Source organism: Coloeus monedula (assembly GCF_965178545.1).
Source record: "Coloeus monedula genome assembly, chromosome: 4".
Classification (NCBI taxonomy): Eukaryota; Metazoa; Chordata; class Aves; order Passeriformes; family Corvidae; genus Coloeus; species Coloeus monedula.
In genome coordinates this window covers 2,180,394-2,208,245 of record NC_138784.1, presented here as the reverse complement: position 1 = coordinate 2,208,245, position 27,852 = coordinate 2,180,394, and the positions used below count along the sequence as shown (strand labels likewise).

The window sequence follows — 27,852 nt, the reverse complement described above, 5'->3', positions numbered from 1 at the left end:
CAGACAGCTACAAAACCCTCTACACCACCACAGTAGGGGACAGAAACAAAACTTACAGGGCTGTTCACCCAAGAAGAAATGTGAACTCAGGGCCCACCTTCCCATAAGAAAAAGCAAAATCCTCCCCACAAAGAATATATACCAATGAGCTCATGCATTCAACCTTGTGTTGACTGGAGAATATTTTTCAAACTTTTGCATAGCATGCACCATACTTAACACTTCTTTTTTAATATCTTTTGTCCCATTCACAGCTGTTAAACAACATCTCCCAGTAATTGCAACAGCTACTGAAGAGTGGAAGCATTTCCCTCTTTACGTTAACTTGAACACAAGGCAGCTTTGCCTGCACTGAAAAGGCTCAAGAGAACAGTTTCCTGCTTTTTATTTCATCTTCCTCTCCCTACTTCTCTCTGCTCCTCGACGCACACCTCCCTAACAGGCGATGCATCCCTTCTGTGGATGAAACTGTGACACCATTTCTCTCTCCCTGACAACGTATGGTCTAGTTGTCACACACAACCAGCAAAAGGGAAAACTGCAGGGAAGAGAGACTCTCTCTTTTGAAAAATCCCTTTTTTTTTAGTACAGTTATTCTCTGAATGTGACTTTTTCTTCTCATCTTGCTCCACATGGAATACTGACTGTTTCTGATAGGCATCTGATAGGCACAGCAATATTTGCTGTTTAGCTTGCTGACAATTGCTTCTGCAGGCACTAAGGTTCTTTGCACAGCAGAGTTTGATCAGCTGTAGAAGCATTAGAAGTCAAGGTAATTTCTAGCTCGCTCTGCATGGACCACAGTTTAGGAAAGATTTTTAAAAGGCAAAATTATCGCATTTTTTCCTGGAAACCAAGACTCTTCTAGCTCTAAAACATGCATGTAACATGCCTGGATATATAAGTTCAGCCATGAAAGAATATTTTATAAACAAGCATTGTAGATAAAACCAGGACCAACCTATACATTAAATAGGTGTGATAAAATCTCTGCTTTATGCAAAAGCTCACAAGAAGGAAGCAAGCTTCCAGGGAATAGTGGTTTGGGGGAGCAGTTGAAAACAACTAAGGTCAAATAGAAATTCTGACAATTATTCAGAAAAAGAGAAACTACTAATCAAAACCTCACTATAAAGTATCTGGAACTTTCTATCTCTTGCTCCAGTGCTGTGATTATATTACAGTGCCACCTGAAAAATCATTTCAGGTGTTGATACTTTGCTAATTCACCATACTAACAATATCCAGATGAGATCTCTAGATGGGGAAGACCTTTTCTATTTCCACTTAGAGTGGTTATAGAACATGAATGTTCTTAGATTTTTCTCCCTCCCCACCTTGCTTTGCTCAGCCTGCTGGCAGTCACACGATGACAAAAGCAGTCTTTTCTTTTACAGAGTCAAAATACCTATTCTAATTACTAGAAATAAGAGAAAACATATTCTGTCTTATCTCAGTAGTGGTAGAAAAGATAAGTTAAAAAGAGAAGAGGACCACTCAGTTTTTTTGTAAGACTGAAGAACAGGTGATAAGAAGGAATGGATAAAACTGAATAGTCAAAGTATTTACCAAATTGTTATGGAATGATGTCTGGTCATTTGGGGGGTTTATGCTTTCATAGTAAGACTTTGGTCTGTGGCTGAAACAGCAAGAAACTAACATGTAACATGACAAACAATAACTGCTTTGCAGATCTCTCTTTTCTTCTTTTTGAAGAAAAAGCTTGATTTCTAACTCTTTGAAGATGGTGAAATTGCTTCTATCTATAAAAGAGGAGACCCATTTTAATTTCTCTTCATTGTTATTTTTCCTTTGCAGATTATCAACTTTGTTTATAGGCCACTTGTGTCTATTCAGTTTGATGCTGCAAGTCAAATTGTGATTAGTTTCTGAATGCTAATGTAAATTAAAAAATCAGCTTTCATTAAAAGCATATGTAAGAAAATTCTTTTCCTGCCATTTCAATCTCTCTAGGAATTAGGCTGAGGAATGATTCATATTTCTAACTTCCTTTCCCTAAACAGTAGTTACTTCTCCACTAAGAAAAAATAATTAGGAACTATGAACACATTTCTTCCCCCTAGTCTTTCTTCTATCTTTCTCTGCTTGTACCTGATCCCTGGTCAACTTGCCTGCCCTGAAGAGAATGACACAGTGAATGTCACACCTGAGATGGGGACCCCAACAGGACTGAAAAAATCACACAGCCAAATAACTTGTAACTTTTTCATGTCTATACTCATTCAACAATATCAACCTATTGCCTGAACGTTCTGCTGATTACATCATGTACCGAAGGGCTCAACAATGTATCAATTAGGAAAAAAGGGAAGACACTTAAAAATAACATATCCTCACTTTTGGGTGTTTGAGCTTATGCCATAGGTACGAAGAATTTTGGTTAAATAAAACAACTTAAAGAAAACTAACAGGATGTTGCTTACAGTCACAGAGAGAGAAGAAACAGCTGGCAAGCTGAACTGTTCCAGAGCTCTACGCATTTCAAGGAAAAGGGAATGGACTCCTTAGAAAAGAATTTTTCAAATCATTCAGAGGGGGCCATAATTTAACAATCAGCAAGCCATGAAAAATAACCACTGAATGCAGAGCCTGAAATGTCCTCTATTTAGCTGCCCTAATCTTCCTGACACTAAATTTTGAGTAGTTAAATAGTGAAAAGACAGAAACTAGAAAGACTATTCTGGCACTAGGCAAATGGGAATAATCAAATTTCCATTTTGCTGCTCCAAGTTAGTGATTTTTCATTTAGAATGGTAAATAAAAAACCCCAAACAGGTATTACTGCCCAGAAGTTCGCTCTTGGCCCACTGTAAGATGAAAAAATGACAGAATACAGACTCTAACTCAGGTCTTTCCCAAGATCTACTACTTATAATTGTGACACAAATGTCATTAAACCATAATAAATTGTAATTTTTGTTTAGGACATTATAACCTTGAAAAAAAATCTGAGCCTCCTGGCTCCGAGAGAAAGATGAAAAATGCTGTAAAGTGCTGAATCGAGTTTTGCTTGGACAAAAGCAAATCTGCTCGTCAGGCTTCACTAGGGCCCAAGTTTACCTGTGTCCCTACCACTACAAAGAGTTATGAGGTCGATTATCAGAAGAATCTGAATAACTAGTATCACAAGGTCTTAAAAATAATTTTTCTTATTTGCTTTTGTGAGAGCCATGCTCAAGGAATTTATTGTATCAAAACAACAAACTGTTTTACAAACACACCGAAGTGTCAGCAGCTTTTCCTACCCTCTCCATTCCCTTACAGCTCTATTTATCCTTCCAGTTCTACCTATACCAGGCCTGGTTTTGAGCAGCCAGGTAAGGAAAGCACCCTCTTCCTTACAACACAATAAAGGACCAAAGATAGAAAAACTCTAAACAGACTTTCCCAAAACAGGCACTCTAAGGTTTTTAAGAAAAGAAAAATGACTTATCTCTAATGTTAATCAGCTCTTTTGCTCCTCTTCTAACTTTATACCATCCTCACCTTTCCAGTTCTGCTATCTTCTTATCTTTATCATTCTTCTCATTTTCCATCTCTTTCAAGATCTCCAGAAGACGATCCACTTCAGCCTGAGCCTTGCCAGATTCTTCCCGATACCGTGTTACCTCTCTTTCCAGCTGCTGCATGCGGTCACTCAGCTCTGGACTGGCCCTTGCCTCCAGGGTTGCCTCATGAGCCTGTAAGAAAAGGGTTCAAGAAAAACCCACTTCATTCACATGTATGTATTTTACAGGTTCTATGACGATTCCAAAGTTTTATCTATTCCAATTCCAAAATGCTATCTAGACACCTATTTCAAACTGGCAAGATTAATTATTACACAGGAAAATACAAGTCCTATTCTACTTTTAAGTATGGGGACATACTTTGCAGGAAAAGAAAAATTTTTAAAGAATTTAGTTTAATTCTGCCTAAAAAATTACATGATTTTAAATCTGAAACAGAATCAAAAAAGAAGCAGAAATATGAAAAAAAGTTTAACTTCTTTCAAAGAAAAGAAAATTAAGAGCACATGTGAGTGTAAAAGTTCCTAAAATACACTTCTTAAACAGGGATAGGACTATAGATTCAGTTTTTTGAGGTATGTTTAACCTATATATTCTAGAAAAAGAAAGCACAGGTTAATAGCCTTCAATAACTACATCAATATGCAAAGTGTCAGACATTTGCACAGATGGTGCTGATGTGCTCAGGCCCTTGCTAGTTCTGAGCCACACAGACCAGGGTTAATGAGTATGGCTACCTACTGAAATTATCTTTGCTTAGTTATCTAGGAAATACATTTTTCAAAATCAGGCTATTGGGACAAAGTGTATCAGAGGACTGAGGATAACATGATCACGATGAAGAGATTGTTTAGGGTTGTTTTCTAATGGCTTGGTTTGTTACAAAAATCACTAATTCATTAGTAAAATTAATTCAAAAGTTCCCAAGCATGAAAGAGACAGGAGAATGTAGCATTCATGCTGGAAATTAAACCAGCAGACAAAGGACTATCCTTCTTCTCTCACCCTGCCCCTCTGCTCTTGGATCTTGAACTGCAATTTGATCTCAGTTAAAGCTGTTTCAGAATTGCTCAAAATTGCTCCAGTGAACAGCAGGTTTGATGGAGCAATTCTGCTGATCGGGATTGCCTGCAAAACCCACAGCCTTGCTCTTCTCGAAACAAACCTACAACAGAAAATAAGACTACAGACTTTTCTTCCCTCTGTGTGCAGCTGTGGAAAGTTGTTTTACAAGCTGCCAATGTTCTGCTCCAAAGCACACTAAGTCTAGATCTGATAGTATAGGACTCTGTTGCTTTTAGAGGTAATTGGAGAGAACTGCAGCAGTATAAAACTTGGGGCAGAAAGCTGCTGCTTCCAAGGAACCAAATAGCAAAATTACATTTGGCTAAATCTGTTTAGTTATTCAGTAAAGTAAGACTGGAGGAAAATATCCATTCATTGACCCCAACATTTTTGCCTTGAAGTGTCTAGTTTTTAATTAGCTTCTTTAAAGCCAAGGCCACATTCTAGTAGAATCCAGGAGACTTGTGGAGCAGAATATTCTGGGACTGAAGAATGTCTTGATGCCTGTCTTTACTGGGACTGACCTTGGGACAGATCTGGGTTTCCCAAACAAAGGAAAGGTTCATGTTCCAGGGCCTTGGCCCTGCAGCTCTTGTCTGAGGGTCAAAACTAAGCTGTTTTGGCTTTCTTCTTTTCTAGAACAAGAATTCCAGAAAGCTGACTAACCTGGACAGTATTTTATCCTAGAACAAAACGTCTGGCACTCCCCAGGTCTCCCAGGCAGATGTCGGCAAGAGTGCCCAATAACCAAAATTCGTGGAAGAGTGGAACCCTTTCCTGAGGTAATGCATTTAGGAACGCTTCAAAGGCTCCCTACTGCTGAGTGACTTTCCAGTCAAGCCCTGACACTCCTGTGTCACTGAACTGTAAGAGTGAAAATCCTGCTTCTGGGCTTCTCCCCGAGACCTGGACGCAAGCGCATCCCTGGTGAGCCTGGAAGTTTTGCAAAGCCTTTTGGAGTTAGGGCTGTCAATGCTTCCAGATTCCTTACTGCCCCATAAGCACTTCAAATTACAACACCCTTGGAAAGGGCTCTCCACAGCAAGTGGAAGTGTAATTAATGCCCTGCCAAGAGGATGCAGACTCCAGGAGGACGTGGCAGCAGTGAGACGGACAAGTGTGTCAGCTCCATGAACAGCTGCGAGCACCAGGGGACATACTTGGCTTTGGAAAGAGTGTTGGTTGGTGTTTCTGAAATGCTTTTTTGGGATTTCCAGCCTGCAGGAAATCTGAAATACTTGATTTAATTTCCTTTTCAACTACACCTTAAATTTCAAAAAACTCCTCCAATCCTTCCTTCCCAAATACAGGGAATTGGGAATACTGTTTTGGGAGGGGGCACCTGTAACATCTTCTGAGGGCATCTGCATTCTCCTAAGAGACTCTATGTATAGAGTTAAGTGTGGTTTTCACCAGACAGAGCCTCAGTTCTTCTGTACTGGCTTTAGGTATGTTTCCAACATCTCAAATTGTTTGTTTTAACAAATACTCCTCCAGGCTCTTTAAAGCCACCCAAAATACATGATCAGATAATCAAGAAACTTCTTTTAAAAGAAAGCAAAGTTAGGCTGTTAGCCTGGCTTATTAAACTCACTAATTCAAAAGAAGTTGTAAGACCTAATGCAATTTGACCGTCAGAACAGTCCTGATTTATTTTACTCTGCTAATAAAAGCATCTCCACAACAACCCAAGAGACACTACTGAGAAGAGGAAATAAATTTTCTTTTCTAGAGAATTAGCCAACAAGTCAGTGTGTCTGGTTATTATAGAACCAAAGGGCTATTTACACGACATAAATTATTAGTCAAGACACATAACACATGTTATTTGTATATAATGCACATAAGTACGGATACTTTCATCTAACACAAAGGGAACGTTATGTGATATGGTGTAAACTGGAGACCACTTCCTGCAATGTGAGTTACTGACTGAGTGACTTTGGTCCATTTTGTGGGTTTTGTACAAAATACGTGTTTCACGACCATATCTAAAATCCTGCTGGATTCATTTATTGTATAAGAGAGAAAACCAATGCATTTAGAGGTTTCCCACAAACTCACATGAAGATCTGGAACACATGAAATTGGCTACCTGCCCAATGCAACACTGTGCAAAATAATTCATCTTGGTTTTTTGCTTTAACCAAAAAGCTAACCACAAATAATGAATTCCTATATTCACAGTAAAAAAGCCCACATACAACTTGCCCTGCCCACCAAAGGTGTACAAAAATTCCAAAATAAGTAGTAATTTAATTTTTGAAGCAGAACCAACATATAAAGTGACAAATGCACCAAGAGTTTCTGCTGCATTAAGAGACTATAGGAAGTGTATTTCCCAAAGTTTGACTTTCATCTCTGCCTGACACAGGATTTGCAAATCTGCTCTCTTTTCATATAGTTACAAACAAATGTGATAATGTATAAAAGAAGCATGATAAAAATTAAATCTTAAGAGTGAGCTTGCTGAGAGTGAAGGGAACACTGAACTTTCTCATCTACACAGGCCATTGAGTTTACCTGATTACAGGCTATTTAAACCCTTTAATTGTTACTACTGACCCTGTCATTAGCTCTCCGTGTTCCTGTGTGGTATCAAATAGGGGAATTTAAGAGCACAGCCCAACTTGCACATTTCATTCTGCACTGATCTGCATAAGAAACAGTCACATTTTAGCTAGAAAGCAGCACCCTCTTAAGCTATGATTTTATTAGCAAAGCTCATGTGATCAGTATTAATCTTTGCCAGTGTGAATTCAGTTTCAAATTCTAAGTGGTTCAGGACTGAGAATAGGTTAAGTTTACTACCCTGGATATGCTCTCACAGTTCTTAAGAGGGACTATAAACTAAGAGGTGGTTTAACAGCTTTCTGCTTTCCTGCTCTTAGCCATCATTTCCCATCTGGAATGTGGTAAGTGATGGGGTGACTGCTTCAGGTACCTACAGAACGTAAGAAAGAGTGATTGTTCCTCAAATAAATAAATGTACTATAACTTCTATTGCTTCCACAGAAAGTCAGCTGACAAAGCCAACTTCTACAACTAAAACAAAGATGACCAATGTTTCACAGAAATAGCCACTATTTACAGCTGGAGAGGAGTGGAAGACAAAACACATTAAAAAGTTTTCTAAGTTGATATTTCTTGTGCCAAAAACCTGTTTTTTAAGAGGTAAGATAATCTTACACAGCTTAAAGTGTGCCAGAGACAGGGAACAAAACAATGGTACAGATCTAATTTAAAGGTTCTAACACGTAACTAAAAATTCCAAACATTATGACCAAGATTCCAAATCAATATTCCTAAAATATTAACTAAATCAAACAGCAAATAATTCACAGCAAACACTTTCTACTTTTACCTATGAATTGAGACAGTAAATTCAGTTTAACATTTCACATACTAATGTTGCCAAGAACTTTTGGCCATGAAGTAAAAGTTCCCGAGAACCTGAAATCCCATTTTAATCCACCCTCCTACCTCCAAGGGTGCCTCATGTCTCCTAAAAATAGTAAATGCACACAAAAATACAAAAATATATTATGATTATTTACTGCAAAAGACAAACACTTCACCCACCTTCTGTACTTTTCCTACTAAAAAGGCAGAAATTCAACTGATAAAACATTTGTGCTGTCTTCTATCGTGTCTTTATTAGTTTTAACAAAACTGTAAATTTAAAAAACAACCAAACTTTCTCCTCCTTTAGTTCCACAGCTCTACACACCACAAACTGTAAACAAGCTTTTTGAAAAGGCTGTAATGGAAGTAAAAGGCTCAGGAAAATTCTCTGATATACTATGTACAGTAAAACTTGAGTCTGTCGCAGAGAGTTATTTTTCTGTCTTTTAACCATCTCTACATGGTTAGTCTTTGTTCATGTAACAGCAAATTTCTGACACTGAGTAGGCAAATGTTCAGTTGGAATCAATTCATAAATTATTTCCTTTATGAAAAATCATAAAGAGATGAAGAGAGGAAGATGCCTCAAGAGAGGCAATTCCCATTGCCTAACCAAGTGATCTCTTCAGAAAGACACAAGTTCCCATAGATGTCGTTAGACATAAACAATTTGCTCTCTTGGGATTCACCCCAACACAAAGAGTGTGTAAAGTCAGGAGGGAAATGCCCACAGGACATCTCTCTTTGTGAGTGCATTTCAACCCACTCACCTGCCTCCTCTGATCTGGGCCTTGCTCACTTGACCACAGGCTGCCACTATTTTACAGAAACAGGACTCAAGTAATGAACAGATACTTAGTCCCAGTTTTTGGATATTCAGTGTATGGCTCTATACTTTGTTTATTCTGAACATGACATCAAAACAAAAAAATCCCCCAATTTTCTTTCTAGCATGCTAATCACAACTAATCACTTCTTAACACCACCAGTGGGAAATAAGGATGCATTATTATACCTGTTGTTCAGGGAAAAAGAAAAATGCAAATACATCCTGCCTTATTCACTCAATGCTTTCCTACTATCAAAAAAGTATTTTATCATCTAATTTCTCTAGATTATTATTATCTTTATCATATCTATCTGGCTCACTCTTGGAGCATTTGTCATGCAATATTGAAAACAGCAAGACTAGCAGGCGATAATTTAGTTATGAAATGCTATACAAATTACCTCACAAGGGAAAATAACAAAGACCACACAGTGTGGCATTGGCCATTTCCTAAATTTTGAATATTTAATTTTTCAAAACAAGTTTTATCTTCACAAGTTTTTCTGGGAGGTATAAGAATATCAGGGAGAAAACCTCTCCAGCTTTCCACTGCATGAGATGATGCTGACATTGTCATGCACAATCATCAGGATGGAACATTAAAAGCCATCACAGAATCATAGGATGGTTTGGGTTGAAAGGGTTCTTAAAGATCATCGTTCCAAACTCCCTGCTGTGGGCAGGGACACCTTCCACTAGACCAAGTTGCTCAAAACCCCATCTAACCTGGCCTTCACAAAGCCTCTTGTACCTTATCCTGTATGTTTACTATATCATCCTGGAAATTAAAATACAAAGTTTGGTCCCATATCTTCTATATTCTGAATCCAGAGTAATGAGTCTCAAAAAGTTTGCACGCTGTTAAAGATTTTGTAGAGAATGTGCTCTCCTGACACAAATTCTTCTGCCTATTTGCACCAACTAACAACCTTTTCGTATTATATCTCATCTTCCCAACTTCTTATTGACACTATTTAGCCAGGTTTAAATAATTACTGATGTGGGATGCCACAAAAACTGAACTATTGCAAGCCCCAGCATTTCTCTGACCCTCAAACAATGACTGTCAGGATAGGCAACTATATTGACCCTGAACATTGCCAAGAGTAACACAGGTATCAGACTCCTGAAAGTTCTGTAACACCATTTTTTATGCACAGAGCCACAAAAGAAATCTCTGATGAAAACCACCTTGGATTACGTAATTTACAGTGTCAAGATATTATTATACAAACACTCCTTGACAGGAGTGCTCTTTGACATCAAACAGGAGGCTGGAAATAGGATCCAAAATTAAACTGACATAGTACCAGCGAGCTTAATGGTTACACAAGTTTCTAAGCAATCTTTCACTTGCTGAAACTTAGTTGTTATTTCGAATGTGCTGCTGTACCCAGTGTTACAGAACGCTTTCACGCAAGAAGCTTGATTTGCATGGAAATTCTACCTTCTTGCTCAGAAAATGCACAGACAATGGAGATGACAGAAAAGCTACAGGACATTTCAAGCACTGGCAGCAAAGGGAAACAAAAACACTGACACAAAATTAAGCTGTCCAAACAAAAATGCAGTTAGACCAAGGCAGTCAAACAGTGAAAACATCTCAGAAAGCTTTTTTGAACACAACTGGTCAGACATCCCACTGCTTTTTGTTTGTATCCATACTATCCATACCCACTACTAAAGTAATTCACCAGTACACTCTGTGTAGGCCCCACTATAAAAGCACAGGAATACACATGCAACATAAAAAATTAAATGTGCTGGCAACAGCCTCTCAGATTGCCAGGGAACTTACTAGCTTGGATGGATGACTCAATAAAACTTCAGGGTGCTGAAGGGAGAAAGAAGATAGGAAAAGATGGAGAAAATTTGGGATAGGAACAGTGTGAAAGAGAAAAAGAAAAGATGCAACAAGAAAAGAATTTAAAATAATAACTGCAACATTAATTTACTAAGACGACAGAATCTTAATTAGTGGTTTTAGCATGCATTACTAATCAGCTTTTGGAACATGAGAAACGTGCAGAGTTACTCTCATGCAAGTTCCATGATTTTTTCAGTGTAACGCATTTGTCCAGCCCCCACATATTTAACTGTAGTTCTTTGTTTGGGTTTACAGATGAGTTTCACAGATTGAGAAGGACTTTGATTCCTAGTGCTTCCCTTGAATCAATTTCAAGATGGCTGAATGGTTTAGAAAACTAATTCAGTAACTGACACTATCTGAATGCTGAACACAACTGCTGGGTCTTTACTTTTATTGTTACGAGACACCCTGATTTCCCTGGTAGCCCTTTTCTTTCTAAGTTGAATGCATCATTTTTTGTCCCTTCTTTGAAAAAAAATACATCAGCTGAGAACAAAAAACAGTCTCATCTACCAATATTATGAGCAACATTTTCAGTTGTGGGAGCAAATCCATGTTCACAAAAATAAAAAGCAGCAGAGTCTGTATTAGACTAGCCAAGCTAATTCTTGGGAAAGGTAGAATTTGGATCAACGCTTCATTCAGTCCTTTTTTTCCCTGCTTTTTGAAAGATACTATCCTCCTGAATTTGAAGAAAGAGCACCACAGCAGGAAAAAAAGCAACCTCTGTGGGAGCCTATTGAATCTAGAGGTATTTTCCTGGCAGGGAATCAGTGGTAACATTTTCTGATGAAAAGTTCCTAGAACTGCAGCAAGGGAAGTTTGTTAACATATGGTTTTGGACTCTTTCTTCTCCCTAAAAATAACGAGTATATCTATAGGGAGAAAAACTATGCACTGGAAATGAAGATGGACAAAAATCCACCCATCTTTCCTGGAAAACTTCTAATATTAGTTGGTCTCTCCCAGATTATAAAAACAAAATGAAACAAAGTACACTGGCTGGGAAAGACAAGACAGAAAACACTGGGAAAAGAATATCCTGAAGAACAACAACTAAAGGAAAACTTATTCACTGTAAAACTAATACATTAAAATACAAGTTTGGAAAAAGAGTTTCCTAAAGAAAAGAAAAACCACCACAGAGCATAATAGCACTTCACAGATAAACAGGGAGAGAACCTCCTGTGTGTGATTTGCCTCTAATGACTCCATCTCAGCCAAAATGAAGACAGGACACCAGGCCATGTAAACTCAACAGGGATTTATGAGTTGCTTTCAGCCTTCAGAATCTCCCACTGCATCTCCTGCTGGCAGCAGGATGACAATTCAGCACAGAAGCAGCAAATGTAGAATAATTAGAACATTAAGCAACCAGATTTGCATAACCATGGTATTATTATTTGAAAAAACAACCCAGAATATGACAAACACTGCAGTTTTAGTCGCTAAGTCAAGGATCAATATAAAAGTTATTAGTGAGAAGAGCAATAGTGACAACAAGAAGTGGATACTTCAAGTGAGACACTGGAGACTGACACCAAACTAAAAAACTGACAACTTTTCAGCACCCTTGTGCTCCACTCGGTCAGTATTTTTGTTTAGTGTAAAGTTAAATCCCTTTTACAGAAAAAGTGGAAGCTTGCATGGTTCATGATTTCTCTGAGGCTCACTGTTTGGGGGTTAGCTTGAGTTTTTTGCAAGGACTACCCAATTCTTTTTTATTTAATGGCGTAACAGTAGTCCAGTTCAGTCTCTTCTGCCAGCTTTACTTCTAGAGCTAATAGATTTAACTGAAAGTACTCAAACTGTTCACTGGGAATACGAGGCAAGGGAAAGAAGATTGATGTTAGACACATCTCCATGCAAACCGTGAGGGAAGCAACCTAAAAGAAAAAGCTTTTAGCCATTTACTCGTAAGAGCTACATGAGAACTTCCTTCCTGCATGTCTCTCATGAAAATCTGCACTAAGATAATGAAACTCAACAGAATGAACCTCTAATTCAGTTTTAAACTGAATGCTCTTACGTAGCCATTAGTTTTAAGGTTAATTATGGCAATTATTTGCAATTGTTAACAATGAAGATGTGTAAAACTGAGTTTTCAGAAGCTTTAAAATGGACCTGGATTATCTGTCATAATTATTCCAAGGATGAGAAGGAACTAATCCATCTTGAAAATGTCAAACTGCCTGAATAAATATCTGCAATGCATTTAAAAAGTGAAAGCCTTTAAAAATATTTTTTTTACTTCTGTGCAAGCTACAATAAAACCCATTGAGAAAATAAAAACAGTTGGAAAGAAGGTTATTAAGGAAATATGTAAATTTACTACAGGTATAAAACATATTCAAGTGAATGTTAACTATATTTTCTTGAGTAACTACAAGTTATTCCACATAGGTAACAGTAGGCTATCAGATTTTTTTTGGTTGTAGAACTGAAACCATCCTGACAATGATTTAGGTAGCTTCTCTGAATGACAAGATGCTCGAATAACCTCTGGTAAATCTTAACTACAATAGATTTGTCAACTCATTACCAGTAATGCAGGATGAAACTGCAACTCATGGCAGAGATTTCAATGAAAGGGTCCTTCAGGCCTTCTGAAATACCCACTGAAAACAGCCTGTGAGAGCTATTAAATGTGTACAGCTATCTTTTCTTGCTACTGTGCTCTGTTGATGCTGAATAACAGAATAGTTGATGCTGTGCGATAGAATGAAAAAGGACAAATATGGGTGTAGATATGCATATGCAGTTTCATTTACAGTTCTCAGTGGCATTAACACCCACCTCGCACCCACACAACAGGAATTCTAAACAAGTCTTAACTGATGACTCAAAATCACACACTTCACTGGTGGCACATTCTTTTCATTTGTTTTTATGCTATCCTCTGGGCAGGGCCAACCATGCACCTGACTTTATCACATTAACACCCATAAGCATTGATAATTGATATGTGAAATGTTCAGGTGTTATTTTTTTAGCTGCTACATCAAGTTAAGGGCACAATTGCTGCTATGAACTGTACTGAAGCAGACTAAGCCTTAAATTCTTAGTACTTGTTAACAGAACAGCCAACAGCACTGTTACTGCATGTAAGTGAAATTCAAACTTAGCACAAGTGCCTGAAAGTTACTTTCTGATAGGCTTAGCTGGTAATATGGCTTGCATGGACACATCTTCACACTTCTTGCTGAAAAGAAATTCACAGAATTTGCTCTTAAGACCCAAAGTTTTCTTTGTACTCATGGGCAATGTGTTTAGAACTGTATGCTTGCAACACATATATAAATATGAACTAAGATTACCTTCTTCAACTGTGTTTCCATCTTCAAACATTCTTCCTTTTTCTGTTCTAATGCAATTTCCAGTGTCTTGAGTCTTGAATCTTTCTTCAGTCCTGATGAAGCTAATGATGAAGCATGTTCCTTAAGATCCAGTAATGATGTCTAAATTAAAAGATGTGAAATAATTATCAAGTAAGTGCAATAGCTGGTTTCAATTTTGTCTTTCTCTTCCTCCTATCCCTTCACAGTATGTTCAGGATCTAATTTAGACCAACATATTTTTTCAGGATGTTTATGTCACTGACTTAAGATCACTTGCATTAATTCAGGCTTTCAGAATCAAAATAAAACCTTGTCTAAATTAATTTTAAAATAATTTTTAAAGGTGGACAGTTCTGTAAACTGGAACTTGTGCTCCTGTGACAGTTATGTTTAAGAAAAACTGGTTTTCAATAAAATAGTATTAGAATCACATGTGGCTAGAAGATTTAGCCACTGGGAGAGTTGAAAGCTTTTCTGTATACAGCTTCCATGGGGTAAAACTGATTCATGCCATCTTACTCCAAAAGACATCTCAACTTCTTTCTTTCTAAACCATTTTTGTGTTGTTTCTTTTTCCCTGTCAAACGCTGACTTCTATGTAGACAGAATCTTAGTACATTTCGGGTACATATTTTTGTATTGTTTTACTTTGACTGAGTTTTAAAAAAAGATTGTAAGTACATGAGAGAAACAGAGAACATTTCTATTTCTCTCATATAATTAAGGTAATTTGTCTAGCCAACTGGCTCATTACCAACAATCAATTAATCAAAAAAAGACTCGAGAGTCAAAAAAACTAGCTGTGTTGTTTGCATAAAGGAACAAACATTATCCTCATGCTTTTGGCACTCATAGCTTTGATCAGCCTCTGCTCTTTCCTCCCCACATTTAGACAGGGCTTGTTCTCAGCCTTCTGTGGTCTCTAAGCACAGCTCCAGTCAATGCCATCACTGACCATCAGTCAGTCACTACTAATAAGATTAACTGCTGCAAACAAGGGGATGGCCGCTATCCCTGGAAAGGTGGTTCTGAAACACTGATGCTTTGCAAATTCTCAAATGATGTATTTTACCAGATCAGCTTTGTTGAAGGACAATTACTATAAAGGAACAGTTTTCTTCATCTCAAATGTAACACAAACATAGACAACAAATAATTCTATCACAATAGATTCGTGTTGCTGGTCAACCTCTTTCTCTGTGAGATCTCCTTGTAAAATGCTGACTCTTTCTTTCAGGTCTTTAATGTCTTTCTTGTAGTTGTCGATCTCTTCCTGTTTTTCTCGTTCATCTCTGTCACGCTGCTCCTTTAAACGCTCAATGGTCTTTTCCTGACAAAAGAGAGCACTCTGTGAAGGAAATCCCTCTTAGTCAATTCAGCTTCTAAGGCTTCTTATCACAACACTTCTGACACACTTTAAACGAGGAGAAGGAGTTTATTGCCATTTTCTTTTCTTTACAGTTGTAGAGATCCTCAAGAAGGAGAAAACTTCTTGAGGAAGTTTTGAGTTGTAGAGATCCTCAAGAAGGAGAAATCTATGGATTCACTGCTGTGAAATACCTGCAGCACTGTGAATACTGGATTCAATACTGTGAATGTCTGGATCTCTCAAAGTTCACAGTGCTGTTACAATGCAACCCAATTCATCTGGTTCTGATTATCAAAATTAAACAAAACCAGGACGTATTACATATTGATTCCTGGCTTATTTAAATCTTATTTTTTTTCTAAAATGTACAGTTAAATCTGTGGTCCTTCAGAGAAGAAGGGGTGTAGTGCCTCTGAGACACTGGAATTTATATACAGTAAGAAAAGGCAACAAAATAACTTTTGAGTGACCAGGTATCAATGGAGCTTTGGTTATCTTGGAATCTGAAGGGATGCAAGCAAATTCCCCAAACTCAGGTAAAGTTTAACCATAGGTCATAGACTCTGACAGACTAAATGAGCTATAGCCCTGCTTCTCTGGCAATCACGAGAAAAACACATATAGTTACACAAAAAAAGTTGTCCCACCAAAACAGAATGGGGAAGTCTCCCGAAAATCGAGCATTAAAAGGCGTCAATTGATCAGGACGATCCCCGCGGCTCCAGCCTGGGAACGCCGCCGTCCCCGCCTCAGGGGCGCGTCCTGCAGCGCCCCCTAGCGCGGAGCGCGCGCCGCCGGGGCTGCGGCCGGCCCGCCCTGCACGCGCACCGCGCACCGCGCACCGCACACCGCGCACCGGGCACCGCCCCCGCACCGCGCACCGCCCGCGCACCGCGCACCGCCCCCGCACCGCGCACCGCCCGCGCACCGCGCACCGGGCACCGCGCACCGCCCCCGCACCGCGCACCGCCCGCGCACCGCGCACCGCCCCCGCACCGCGCACCGCCCGCGCACCGCGCACCGCCCGCGCACCGCGCACCGCCCCCGCACCGCGCACCGCGCACCGCCCCCGCACCGCGCACCGCCCGCGCAGCCCGGCACCGCCCGCGCAGCCCGGCACCGCCCCCGCACCGGGCACCGCCCGCGCACCGCGCACCGCCCCCGCACCGCGCACCGCGCACCGCCCGCGCACCGCGCACCGCCCCCGCACCGCGCACCGCCCCCGCACCGCGCACCGCGCACCGCCCCCGCACCGCGCACCGCCCGCGCAGCCCGGCACCGCCCGCGCAGCCCGGCACCGCCCCCGCACCGGGCACCGCCCGCGCACCGCGCACCGCCCCCGCACCGCGCACCGCGCACCGCCCGCGCACCGCGCACCGCCCGCGCACCGGGCACCGCGCACCGCCCGCGCAGCCCGGCACCGCCTCCGCACCGGGCACGGGGCACCGCCCGCGCACCGGGCACCGCCCGCGCACCGGGCACCGGCAGCGGAGCCGCTCCCAAGGGTACCGCCCGGGCTCTCCGCACCCACCTTCTCTGCCAGCGCTTCTTCCAGCGTGGTCAAGGCAGTGTCAGTGTTCGTGGTGTCGGCCTGCAAGGATTTCACTCTATCCTTTAAGCTGCTCATCTGCTTCTCCTTGTCTCTCAGCTGTTCTTGAAGATTTTCAATCTTGAAGAAAAGGAGTAAATTTTAAAGACAACAGCAAGCAAAACCATCCAAAATCATCTCAGGATATATTAAATGATTAAAATGATTCTTACAGCAAATGAGGTCTAATTCTTACAATCCCACCTCAAAACATCAAGTACTGTAACCAAAACCATCAAAAAACCAAGGAATTGGTAATCTTTCCAACTATCAGGAAGAAATTCAGAGCCAGAAAGTCTAAACAGTAAGTCACAAGAATAACATAATGAAAAGCTATTGTTCCAAATTTCTGAGGATGTTGGACACTGTGTCACAGAAGGATGATCAACACATTAGCAAAGAAACACATCAAGGAAGGAAAGAAGCTGACAAAAACCTTACTGCATATGAAAACTAAAAAAAGCACGTGATAATTAAAAAGTTGTGAAGAAGTAAGTATTGATTTAAGTATTTTCTTTGGTACCATCATATTTTTTGCTACACTGGCAAGTTGCTTGTTCATCTTACATGGTGGCTTGCTATGTGATGGACTATCACAAAGTGCCATTCCCTCGGTAGAAAATGTCTCAGCCTTGTTTTCTGTAGGTGTAAAATTCCATCTATTTATTAGTTCTGAATATATCTTTTGATACACTGAGAAGACCTAATGCCAACTCCCTTTTATGCATATAATTATGCATCAAGAGAAACAGACACATTAACATGATGATAACCCATCAAAAACAAATTTATCAACAGAGGAGTAAAGTGTACATAGATTTCTCAGTTGCTTCCTTTTTGTGTTGTTCTGACAAGTTGTTCTGGCATCAGCAAATGCACATCATAAACTAACGAATGACACGTGGCATGTAAGGTACCCGACTCCAAAACACTTGTAGCAAGATGCTCTTTCAAAGACATTTGTAAGAAATACTGCAACCAGACAACCCTAAAGGCTAGCTAGCACCGTATTCATGTTGATAAATTAAAGCATTAACTAGCCTTTTGTTTCACCTCTTGAAGAGCAGTTAGCAGCTGCTTGGTTACTGGAAATACAGCAACTATACTCAGGTTTTATTCTTCAACCCTGGAAAAACGGAGTTTCTGTCATTACAGAGCAAATGGCTCTGTAGACTCGTGCGCTACTATTTTGCCATCTCTATTGAAATTACATCTGGAACACGGTAGGACATGGGGATTGGTTTATCTTTGCCGCTAATTTCTGCTAGAAAAAAAGTATCAGGCGTCCAAGTTATGCTCAAAACTGAATTTGGGCACAACACAAATGACATTAGAAAACAAAATCAAAGAGCACCAAAAAAACCATAACCAGAGACATTTCATGTCAGTCAGAAAAAACTGTAAGAATTGAAAATTCCTTTTTGATACACTGATATCTGTTGTTTAATGCCTTGTTAGCATACACTTGCAGCCCATGGAGCTTCAGAAAGAGCCCCACTAGCTCTTACTGAAAAGCTCAGGTGCCCACACACAGGGCTGCCGAGGAGGCAACCTGCCCAAGAGTAGCTGCTTTTGACTTCAGCAGCTCCCGGTGTCATCAGCTGTCTAGACAGGCTGGCTGTTTAGACAGCCAACCATGAAAATACACTACAAAGAAGGCTGAGCTATTCTTAGACTCGTGTTTACTTCTGGAGGAGAAACATTCTCGCCAAAGGCTCTGACTGGCTGAAGAGGGGACAGTGCAGAGTGGCTTTCTGCTCTGAGAAACCATACACAAGAGGCAGCTAAATAATTCAGCTTCAGCATGTATTAAGGTGCTTACCAAGGCAGCACAAGCATTATTTGCACAAGCCCAGTGTGCATTTTCGTGTTTCAGTCCCACTGTTTGCTGTGACCAGAGCAAGATGACAGCTGTATGACAGCACTATGTATGACTGCTGCACCTCCCTGCTGCAACTGCACCCCCTGGGATTAAAATCCACCCAAACCAAAAGCATGTATAAAGTGTGAACCTGTCTGTTCTTTCAGTCTCTCTGCATATTTTTCAGTCTGGAACAATGAATGATGGGGTTCGTTATCACTGAGGGAACAGCAGGTATGCCAAAATATCCAAGTCATATCTAGGCACTACCTAAAAACCCCACTGTAGCTCCAGCTGTGCCTTTTGCAGGGTCAGATAACTGAAGGACCTGGCCCTTAGACTACAGAAGACTGGAACTGGCTTAATGGGTCAAAACTGAAATAGTTCTGTAATAATAGATGCAAAATTTCCCTATGAAATCACACTCAACAGTAAATTGCCTTTATTCCATTTTTCTCCGAAATCTGCAATACTGTTCCAAATAATAAGTATAAGCTCTCCACAGTGATATAATCTGAAGAAAGAAAATGGTCTGCACTCTGTCCATATAGTTCATTAATGAAGAAATTTGCTCTTATGTCCTTGCAAGTAGTTTGAGAATCCTTTCAAAAAAGAATACACAATACAGTCCTAACAAAAAAAAAAAAAAAAAAAAAAAAAAAAAAAAAAAAAAGGAAGCAATTCTGAACAAATTCTCAAATAACTGATGAAAATGAAACAGGTAACCAAAACAGGGCCTCTTTTCTACCAAAGAAAAGATATAATAAACCTTAATGGAATCTCCAAGCCCTGTGGAACACAGAGAGGCACAAGGATTGAATGAGCACTGTTTACTCTTGAAATACTCAGAGATGATGAATCTCCTCTGAAATGTTCCACAAACCTAAGGAATATATATATATATATATATGTGTGTGTGTGTGTGTGTGTGTGTATATGTATTACTGTACCATATTTGTAAAAAAGCCAAAAACCAGAAATAAAAAGTATATACTATTTTTCATTATTAACAATCTTTTTTCTTGCTGTATTTACTTATTTTGCAGGCTAAAGACAGCAATCTGTGGCTAAGTTAGCAACGCCATCCGTAGTGTAAAGGTACACCAGGCTACACTGGAATCATCTGCTCTGCACACCGATTTTCTCGTGAATAATGATTTACTGGAATGTTTTCTCCAACATTACCAGTTGTCAGGCACTATCATGTTTCAGCTTGGGTGATTTATTCTTAGTTGTGTGGAACTAATTATTTTGCCTCCCAGCCCTGACGCACAGGAGCAGAGGCAGGAGAAGCTTCCTCTGGCATTCTGCTCCAAAGGCAAGGAAGCATTCTACTTCTTGCAAATACAGACTCAGTGAAAAGCCCACGCAGATGCAAATTAAAAACAGCCCAGGGATTCAAACAAAACACATCTAGTTAAATATCCATCAAGGCCACTAGATTCCCAGATTCCTCTAGTTAGAGGATCCTGCATATCATGCTTCAGCCAAGAAATTCTTCCTCAGAGACAGCATCCACCCTCTTGCCATGTCCTGGGGCATGAGGAAATTGAACACTTCAAAAACAATTTCTATTCTATCAGTGACTTCTGAATAAATGAAGTGGGTTTGTGAACTGGTCATTAAACCTCTTCCACAATCAATTTAACACTTGACAGTATTCCTTCAGTGTAGGATAGGAGCAGATGTGCAAAAGACTATCTCAGGGTTCTGTGTAGCCTTCCACTTTTTTGATCCTAGCTTTCCTCTGGGGGGAGCAGCACTGTAAATAGGATCTCAATAATCAGATGGGTTTCAGAAGGTTTCTGTTCCATTCCTGTGGCACAGCCATCCAAATAAACAACAACTTCACATAAGATGTTACCTTTCCAAACAGTTCTTCATTGGTTTTGTAAAGGTACTATTGGTCACCCCAGCACCAGGGTCGATGACCACAAGGAGATGATGGATTATCACCTATCACAGGCAGAAATGTTTCTTTCCACATCAGGAACATTAACATGAGGACAAAAGAAGCATTTTTGGAAGGGAGAGTTGGGTGAGTAAGCAGGCACGTGATGAGCTATAGCTCTGTCTAGGTGGAGACATGCCACTCCCTTTAATGTAAAATTACTAATATAATAATAAAAATTGGAGATCCTACACTCATACTTGAATTGCTGGAGTCCCACAGTATTTGAGAAGCTGAAAAAAATGGGCTTGCATCAAAATCAAAATGACAACATAACAATTAAAACAGACATGATCACATAAAAACCATTTTAAAAAATACTGCTTCAGGGGAAAGGGTAAGAGGTTACTGAGAGATCACCTTAAGTCCTTGGAGACTGTTCACAAAAGCTGTACTACTGGATTTATAATCACTACTGTATTTCTGAAAGCCACTTTTTGGAGAAGATAATGGAAGTCTGTAAGCAGATATCTGGTCAGACTTCTGAGATTAAGCTCCAGTTTTATCAGTGTCACACTGAAAACCTCACCATTATAATTGTCTTCCTATTGCAAATCCTGCAGAAGTACCACTAGAACAGTCCTGCATGGACTGCAAAAATCTGCATTTAATTTAGCATTACAAATCCTGTGAGTGTGAGAAGGAAGGTCTGTCACACAAGTGAATAGCACTCCTATTACTGTACTGAATCATTACACTGAAATAATGTTCCTGCTATTAATTTTAAAGGTTAAATTCCCAAGACTAGCAACAATGCAAAGCTTTAGGCAAAGCATGATGTCTCACAAGGGTGAGATTTTTAAGTTGTTTTAAAGTTCAGGACAGATCAAAACCATTTTCCATTTTTTCAGTAAAATTTTGGCAAATGCAAATCAGGGTTCCTTCCAAAGTTCAGCTGCACTCAGTATGCTTTTTTTACTTTTAGATCCAACCAACATGAACCTGGTCACATTGTTGTCAAGTAATATTCAGAGATTCTTGTTCTTGAACCATCATACCAAAAACCATCCCAAGGAAGACTGGATTAACTTTTATTCTGCTTCCCAATAAAGTTTTCTTTTTACTGCTCTTCTACTTTGCTGCTTACCTGGAACATTACTGTCTTTGCAACATCACACTGGAATACTGTGCACTTTGGAAATGTCCTGATGTTGCTGAATTTAAAATAGTGGAATTTTGTAACACCTTGAACTGATACAGGGAGTCTTACATGGGCTAACAAAGGAACATAAAGGTGCCTTAACAAAAAGAACCAGGCTAGAAAGGGTGAGGTGAGCATAGAGGAGGACAGGATTAAAAGTGAATTTAAAATGGCTGAACTCCAGCATTCTGGCATATCTTACACAATCATCCTGATGAACTGCTACACAGGGCCCAGTTAAAAGTCAAATGAGCTCCCAATTAAAAAAAGAAAAACCAACAAAGTTGTTTGCTTTCCCAGGTAATAAAATCCTTTTGTCATTTTTACTCTTGTGATCTCCAATCTGCAAAAAGTCCTTTGAAATTAGCATAAAGCTCTCCAGTGTTTAGCTTTCAAATAAAGTATTTTGTTGCTATGCAGCTTAGAAAGGACAAAGAACTTACTTTTGTGATTTCTACTTAAAGCAAAACCTTAATTGTCAAATAAATATATGGATCACAAACAGGCACATTGCTACTGCTTCAAAAGGAAGCAACTTGCAGACAGAGGAAAAAAAAAATCTAGGAATTGCAGGACACTTCATGAAATTAATGCTTTATTCTTGACCTAAGCTTGCAATCTGGTTGACTTGAGAAAAGAATGGTGTGCAGGAAGAAGTGCTGATTCAAGAAAAATTGACCTAACTTGTATAGACAGTTAATTTTTTTGTACCTCTAGTAAAGGAGCAACAAAGAATTGACATTGATCCAACAGACTATTCTCTTTCCATTGCCTTTTCATACAAGGGTGCTTTGTGAGTAGATTTATACCAGCCAGAAAAACAGTTAATCTATGTTTACGTAAATAATCTCTAAGGACATCTATTTCTATCCCTTCCTTTTCCATTGTCCTCCTTTCTTTTGCATACCCAGCCAACCTCTGGTAGCACCAGTTTGCTGACAGATCACTGCAAAGCAGAACTAAGAAGAACAGTCACCATAAAGTGAATTGTAATTCTAGTACTTTCGGAATAGCAAAGGTTTTTTCTTTTTTACTGTCACATTCCCTATAACAAGCAGTATTTAAACCAGATCTTTCAAATCATATTCTCAAAATGTTACTATCATGTTTGCAATCCTTCTCTTCTGCTAATAAATAGCTTGAATTTCCTTCAAACCTAACACAATCCTGTCACTAAAGTTTGCTATTTCTGAAAACTGATACTGAGAGGCATTTTCCTTACAAGCTTCTAAAGACACTCCAGCACAATTCAAATCAGGCGGGAAAAAAAAAATAAAAATTAGGACCCCAAGAGTTAAAACTGATTTTTGAGTTGGTAAATGTCCCGAAATTCACATTTTCAGGGGAGCTAATGTGTATGTCGTTCTTAAGCGTTGTCTCAGTTCCAAAGCACTGCCTAGAAAATATTACACATTAGCAATGACTCACATCCTTAGACAGCTGTAAACCAGTTAAATTTAGTTGAGGAGTTGCTTCATTCTGAGGAGGTTCAATAGTATCAATAGCCTAAGCCAGTTAAAAGCAGAGCCTTTGAACCACAAAATCCTTCCATGGACGCTGGTCAGTACAAGGCAGGGGTCTGACCTGAGGCATTCTTCCTGGCCCACTGAGAGTGGCTGTGTCTCAATGCATACAGATATTAATATGAATGGACAACACTTCATGTAAAATGCAGTCAAATTACAAAGGTGTAAAACCTGCTCATAAGATATTTGATTCAGCAATATGTGAGCCAGTTGGTTGGTTACACATGGTTAATTACATAATCCATTGAAAATTCTCTATCACTGGTTTATCTTAGAGCTTCTCTGGGTGACCCCTTTTGTTGGTATTCATCAGGTAAGAGACTGCAGCCATTATCCACCGCTAAGATTTCAACCTTGGTTGTTCTTTAGGACAATTTGTTGGTTCCAACTTGAGTGTGATACTTTCATTCCCACATGGAATTCAAAACAAAACACTGCTATCATAAATAGCAAAAAAAAAAATAGTTTAAACTCTGTTTCTCCTCTTCAATGAAGTTTAGATATTACTCATTTATTTCATTTATACTAAAATGTCATTATACTGAGAACCATAATTGAAATCATCTGGTAATTAATTTCCCAATCTAATTAAGAATAACATCCATTTTGTTAAAATTCTGGCCTAACCATGCAGAATAACATCATGGTAATTCTCCTTTCAGCTGTGTCCTGACATTATGAAGCAGTCTCTAAGACTGTGTTTTCCAAAGTTTTACTCCTACGACCTACCAAACACAAAAGGATTAAAAACCCAACTATTCTGGGGACATTTACTCACTCCTGTTCCAAGTCTCTGAATAGGCTTTGACAAAAATGTGCACAGATTTGACTTAGGAAAGTTCATTACAGAGAGAACACAAATACCAGAAATTGGAGTAATTTCATATTGATGGTTCCCAAATGTTCAAAAAAAGGAAAACCAAAAGTACTTTACTGTTCAAGGCTGATAAAACTAGGGGGAAAATTGGACCTAGGAATTGTTAAGTTAGATCTGATACTCTATTTTGTAAGAAGCAGAATAAAACTAAAAAGTTGCGACACTGCTTTTAGAACATCTCAAGGTTCACAAGGTTAACACTTAAAGTAACATTTTAGAAGTGTAAAGTGAAAAAGTTTCCACACAAACAATTAAACTTCTTTACTTGGATAAACCATGTGCTGTATTTCATTGATACTTATTGTGAAATAGACTGTCTTCATCCTATGGCAACTTGATCTCCTTTACTCAGCAATACTGATGATGTTTTCCTGACTTGCTTGAGATTTTGGTTTTGGTTCTACACAGAGTAAGGATACTGTAATACTGATAGCCCCCTGCTTAGAGACACACAGTACAGTGCTACATATCACACCCTCAGTGCAGAAAAAAAGGGGGCAAGAAAAGACACAAAGAGAGGAAACTCTTAACTCCTCAGAGCACTGAGATAGCCAAGAATGGAAATCAGGGAGCAGAAAAGACCAACCACTGAGGCAGACCAATGGGCAGGATGGGAACATGGGATTTAATGTAGATTATAAAGGAAATCCTCACAGCAAACTAAACTCCATTTACATTATCATTCAGGATCGCTCAAGCAGAAAGCTGTACAACTTGAACAAAGATTTTAAATTAAATTACGATTCAGACACTGAATTACTTTGCCCAAATCATTGATTTATTATGATCAAAGATACACTGTAGACTAAAACTGTTCTAACCCTGAGGGAAGAGCTCCGGAAAGGAGGGATGCTTCTAATCCCAGTGTAAAACATGGCCAGTGAACTGTGATTGTCCTGCTTCATTCTCCTAGAAAGGATATGGAGTGATGAATAGGGAGGGATTAGGAAGTCATGCTGTAAATACTAAACATGAATGTGTGTGTGTGTTTTTCAGTATTTGGTTATCACTGCTCTTACAGAATTACTTCAGAACACAATGATAGGTGACTAAATATCAAACTCTCACATTAGTTAGTGATCCATACTCATAGACCCCCCAAAATTTTAAGAACCTAATGTCTGAAATTAGTACCATCATTCGCTGGAACCTCTTCATCATGAAGAGGAGCATCCTAAGTATCAAATGCATGCTATTCTGAGACAAAGGGACCTTAGTTTCTTCTGCTGACACTACTCCATGCTGACCAGTTTTCTTATCCTTTGGCTGAAATCATAGATTTGAAAGCTGTTTATACACTTGTGCCTTATGACAGTCCTAATGACTGTATAAATATTGTGCAGATACCCTGCTTTGAAGACTGTGCAGCCTAGTGGGTTCAAAATGCACTCCTGAATCCAGGAAACTATTGATTTAAACTGAAAAATTATTCCTTCCTTGTTCTAGTGAAGATCCCTAAGTTGACTAACACCATCACTAATGTCTGTTCCAGACAGAGCTCAGACAAAACCCCCAGGGGCAGAAAACGCCTGGTGACCAAAGCGCTGGAAATTCTGAAGCCTTGCAACCCAGAGAGCAGTGAAAAGCCATGTGAGGAAGACTGATGTAAGCAACCTCAAAAATGGGACACACCCTTGGTTTTCCTTCCTCTTCAATCACAGGGAAGTTTGTGCTTGTCTTGCATGACAGTGAATACACCAACAAAGCTTATTAGCTTTATCTTGCCAGAAAAACTACACGTTTAATTCAGAATGAAGGCAAGGGGCCCCAGAGTTGGCTGTCTTCCCAGATCCCTTCAAGAAACCCAAATTTGTCAGTCCCCCTGCCAATGAGTAATGTCCTGTCTTGCCAATCAAGAGGTTATCTCAAGGCCCAAAAAGGACATAATATTAAAGTGACTGCTCCTCTCTGAGGGATACTAAAAAAGTTCCTTCCATATATGACAGATTTGCTGAGTTGTGGTTTCAGATAATACCAGAAACTCCAATGGAGTTTTCTTGTGACTGGGCTGTTGCTATCAGTCTTGTGTGACACTGTTACAGCAGTGTGCATCAGTTAAAACCCTGCTTTATCCAGCTACAATAGCTGAACCACAGAACCAACATCGTTAACCTCATGGGCCTGTTTTCTTTCTTTGTGTGAGCCTCCTTATCTACAAGGATTACTTCAGAAAAAAAACAATCAAGCACTTTAGTTACTAAAGTCAACAGGCAAGATTCTTTAACATCATCCATATAAATGGAGAGAGCATTCCTTACATTAGTTCTCAAAATAGGAAATTGACTTGCTATTTGGCACACAGAGCAACGTTTGATTTTTTTAAAGAATATTGGCATACATCTGGGAATATAGGTACATATGCTGCATATAATAATTTTTATTGTGCTATCACAAAATGCACCAAAAAAAGTGGCAATATAAAAATGAAGAAGTACATTCTCCACTTAAAATTCTAAATTATAACATAGGCAGGCATAAAACCTTATTTTGAATCCAGTAGGTTTGTCTGCCATAGATGCTGCAGTAGCAGTCATAACTGTGCACTAAAAATTACTGTAATAGCATAAATAGTATATTCCTGGAGAACACACTGTCACCTCTACCAGCACCTGCAAACTATGGACTATCTGCCATGGAAAATACTGTCTTCAAGCTAAGCCTGTGGACCTTTTAGGATCCATATTCCAAATCAGAAAAATGTACGTTATTATATATGGCTCAAAAGAATCAGACACCGAATCTTTGGGATCTACCTGAAGCTGCTGTAACAAGCTCTATATGGTAATAAGCCACCTTTAAAACTAAACTAGCAAGGAGCTGAAAAGTGATATGAAGAAACTGTGCTATTCTCCTGCCCTAATATCATCTTACTCAAGGAAGGAAAAAAAAACCCAGCAACACACCACGTCACCTGAGCTGGGCTGCAATTACTCTGAAAGGTCTTAATGGGTTGTCAGAGAACTGGAACATCAAAATGGAAGGGTAAGAATCCTACTTTCAAAGTGGTCATGGCTCACTGTAAAATGAAAATAAAGTCTGTGTTGTGTCCTAGTTTTCCACGTGGAAATTAAACAACTAATCTCCTACCTGGATGGCAGAAATGAAAAAAACCTCACAGGATAATTATGCTGAATTTGAACTCACTTAATGAAGCCTTTTCAGTCTTCTTTGGCACTTTCATTGCTACCACAACTAGTATTTTGAGAGAGATGAGGGATTAAAAGCCTGTCTAATTTTTCCTATTATTCCTCTAACTGAAGATAATACTATTATCTAAAAATCCCACCTCACATGGTAAAGCAATTCTGAGAGTATACTGGTGAAAAGAGAAGCTACTGTAGCATCTTGGAGTCAAAGGGTAACCAGTAAGCCAGAACAGCTTCTAGAAATTTCTGAAAGGCACACATTTCAATTTTGTTTTGTTCAGTGGTCGTCAGCAAGCCTGTAACAGAAAGGTCTGAATGAAAGAAAAAGCAGCAGCAGAAGAGGTCTGATATCCCTT

The 27,852-nt window shown here is 39.4% G+C and overlaps 1 protein-coding gene across 4 annotated transcripts in view; it reads right to left on the bottom strand.

The window, feature by feature from the left end:
- Nucleotides 1-27,852, bottom strand: part of ERC1 (ELKS/RAB6-interacting/CAST family member 1) — a 284,042-nt gene that overhangs the window by 162,040 nt on the left and 94,150 nt on the right. For 3 of the 4 annotated variants that reach the window (XM_082280692.1, XM_082280695.1, XM_082280693.1), the window contains exons 9-13: nucleotides 16,938-17,075; nucleotides 15,227-15,367; nucleotides 14,017-14,157; nucleotides 10,628-10,663; nucleotides 3,508-3,701 (exon numbers count right to left, since the gene is read on the bottom strand). In XM_082280692.1, the coding sequence (XP_082136818.1) occupies nucleotides 3,508-3,701; nucleotides 10,628-10,663; nucleotides 14,017-14,157; nucleotides 15,227-15,367; nucleotides 16,938-17,075 (650 nt within the window). The remainder of the gene's footprint in view (nucleotides 1-3,507; nucleotides 3,702-10,627; nucleotides 10,664-14,016; nucleotides 14,158-15,226; nucleotides 15,368-16,937; nucleotides 17,076-27,852) is intronic. The other variant, XM_082280694.1, reaches the window with a different exon arrangement.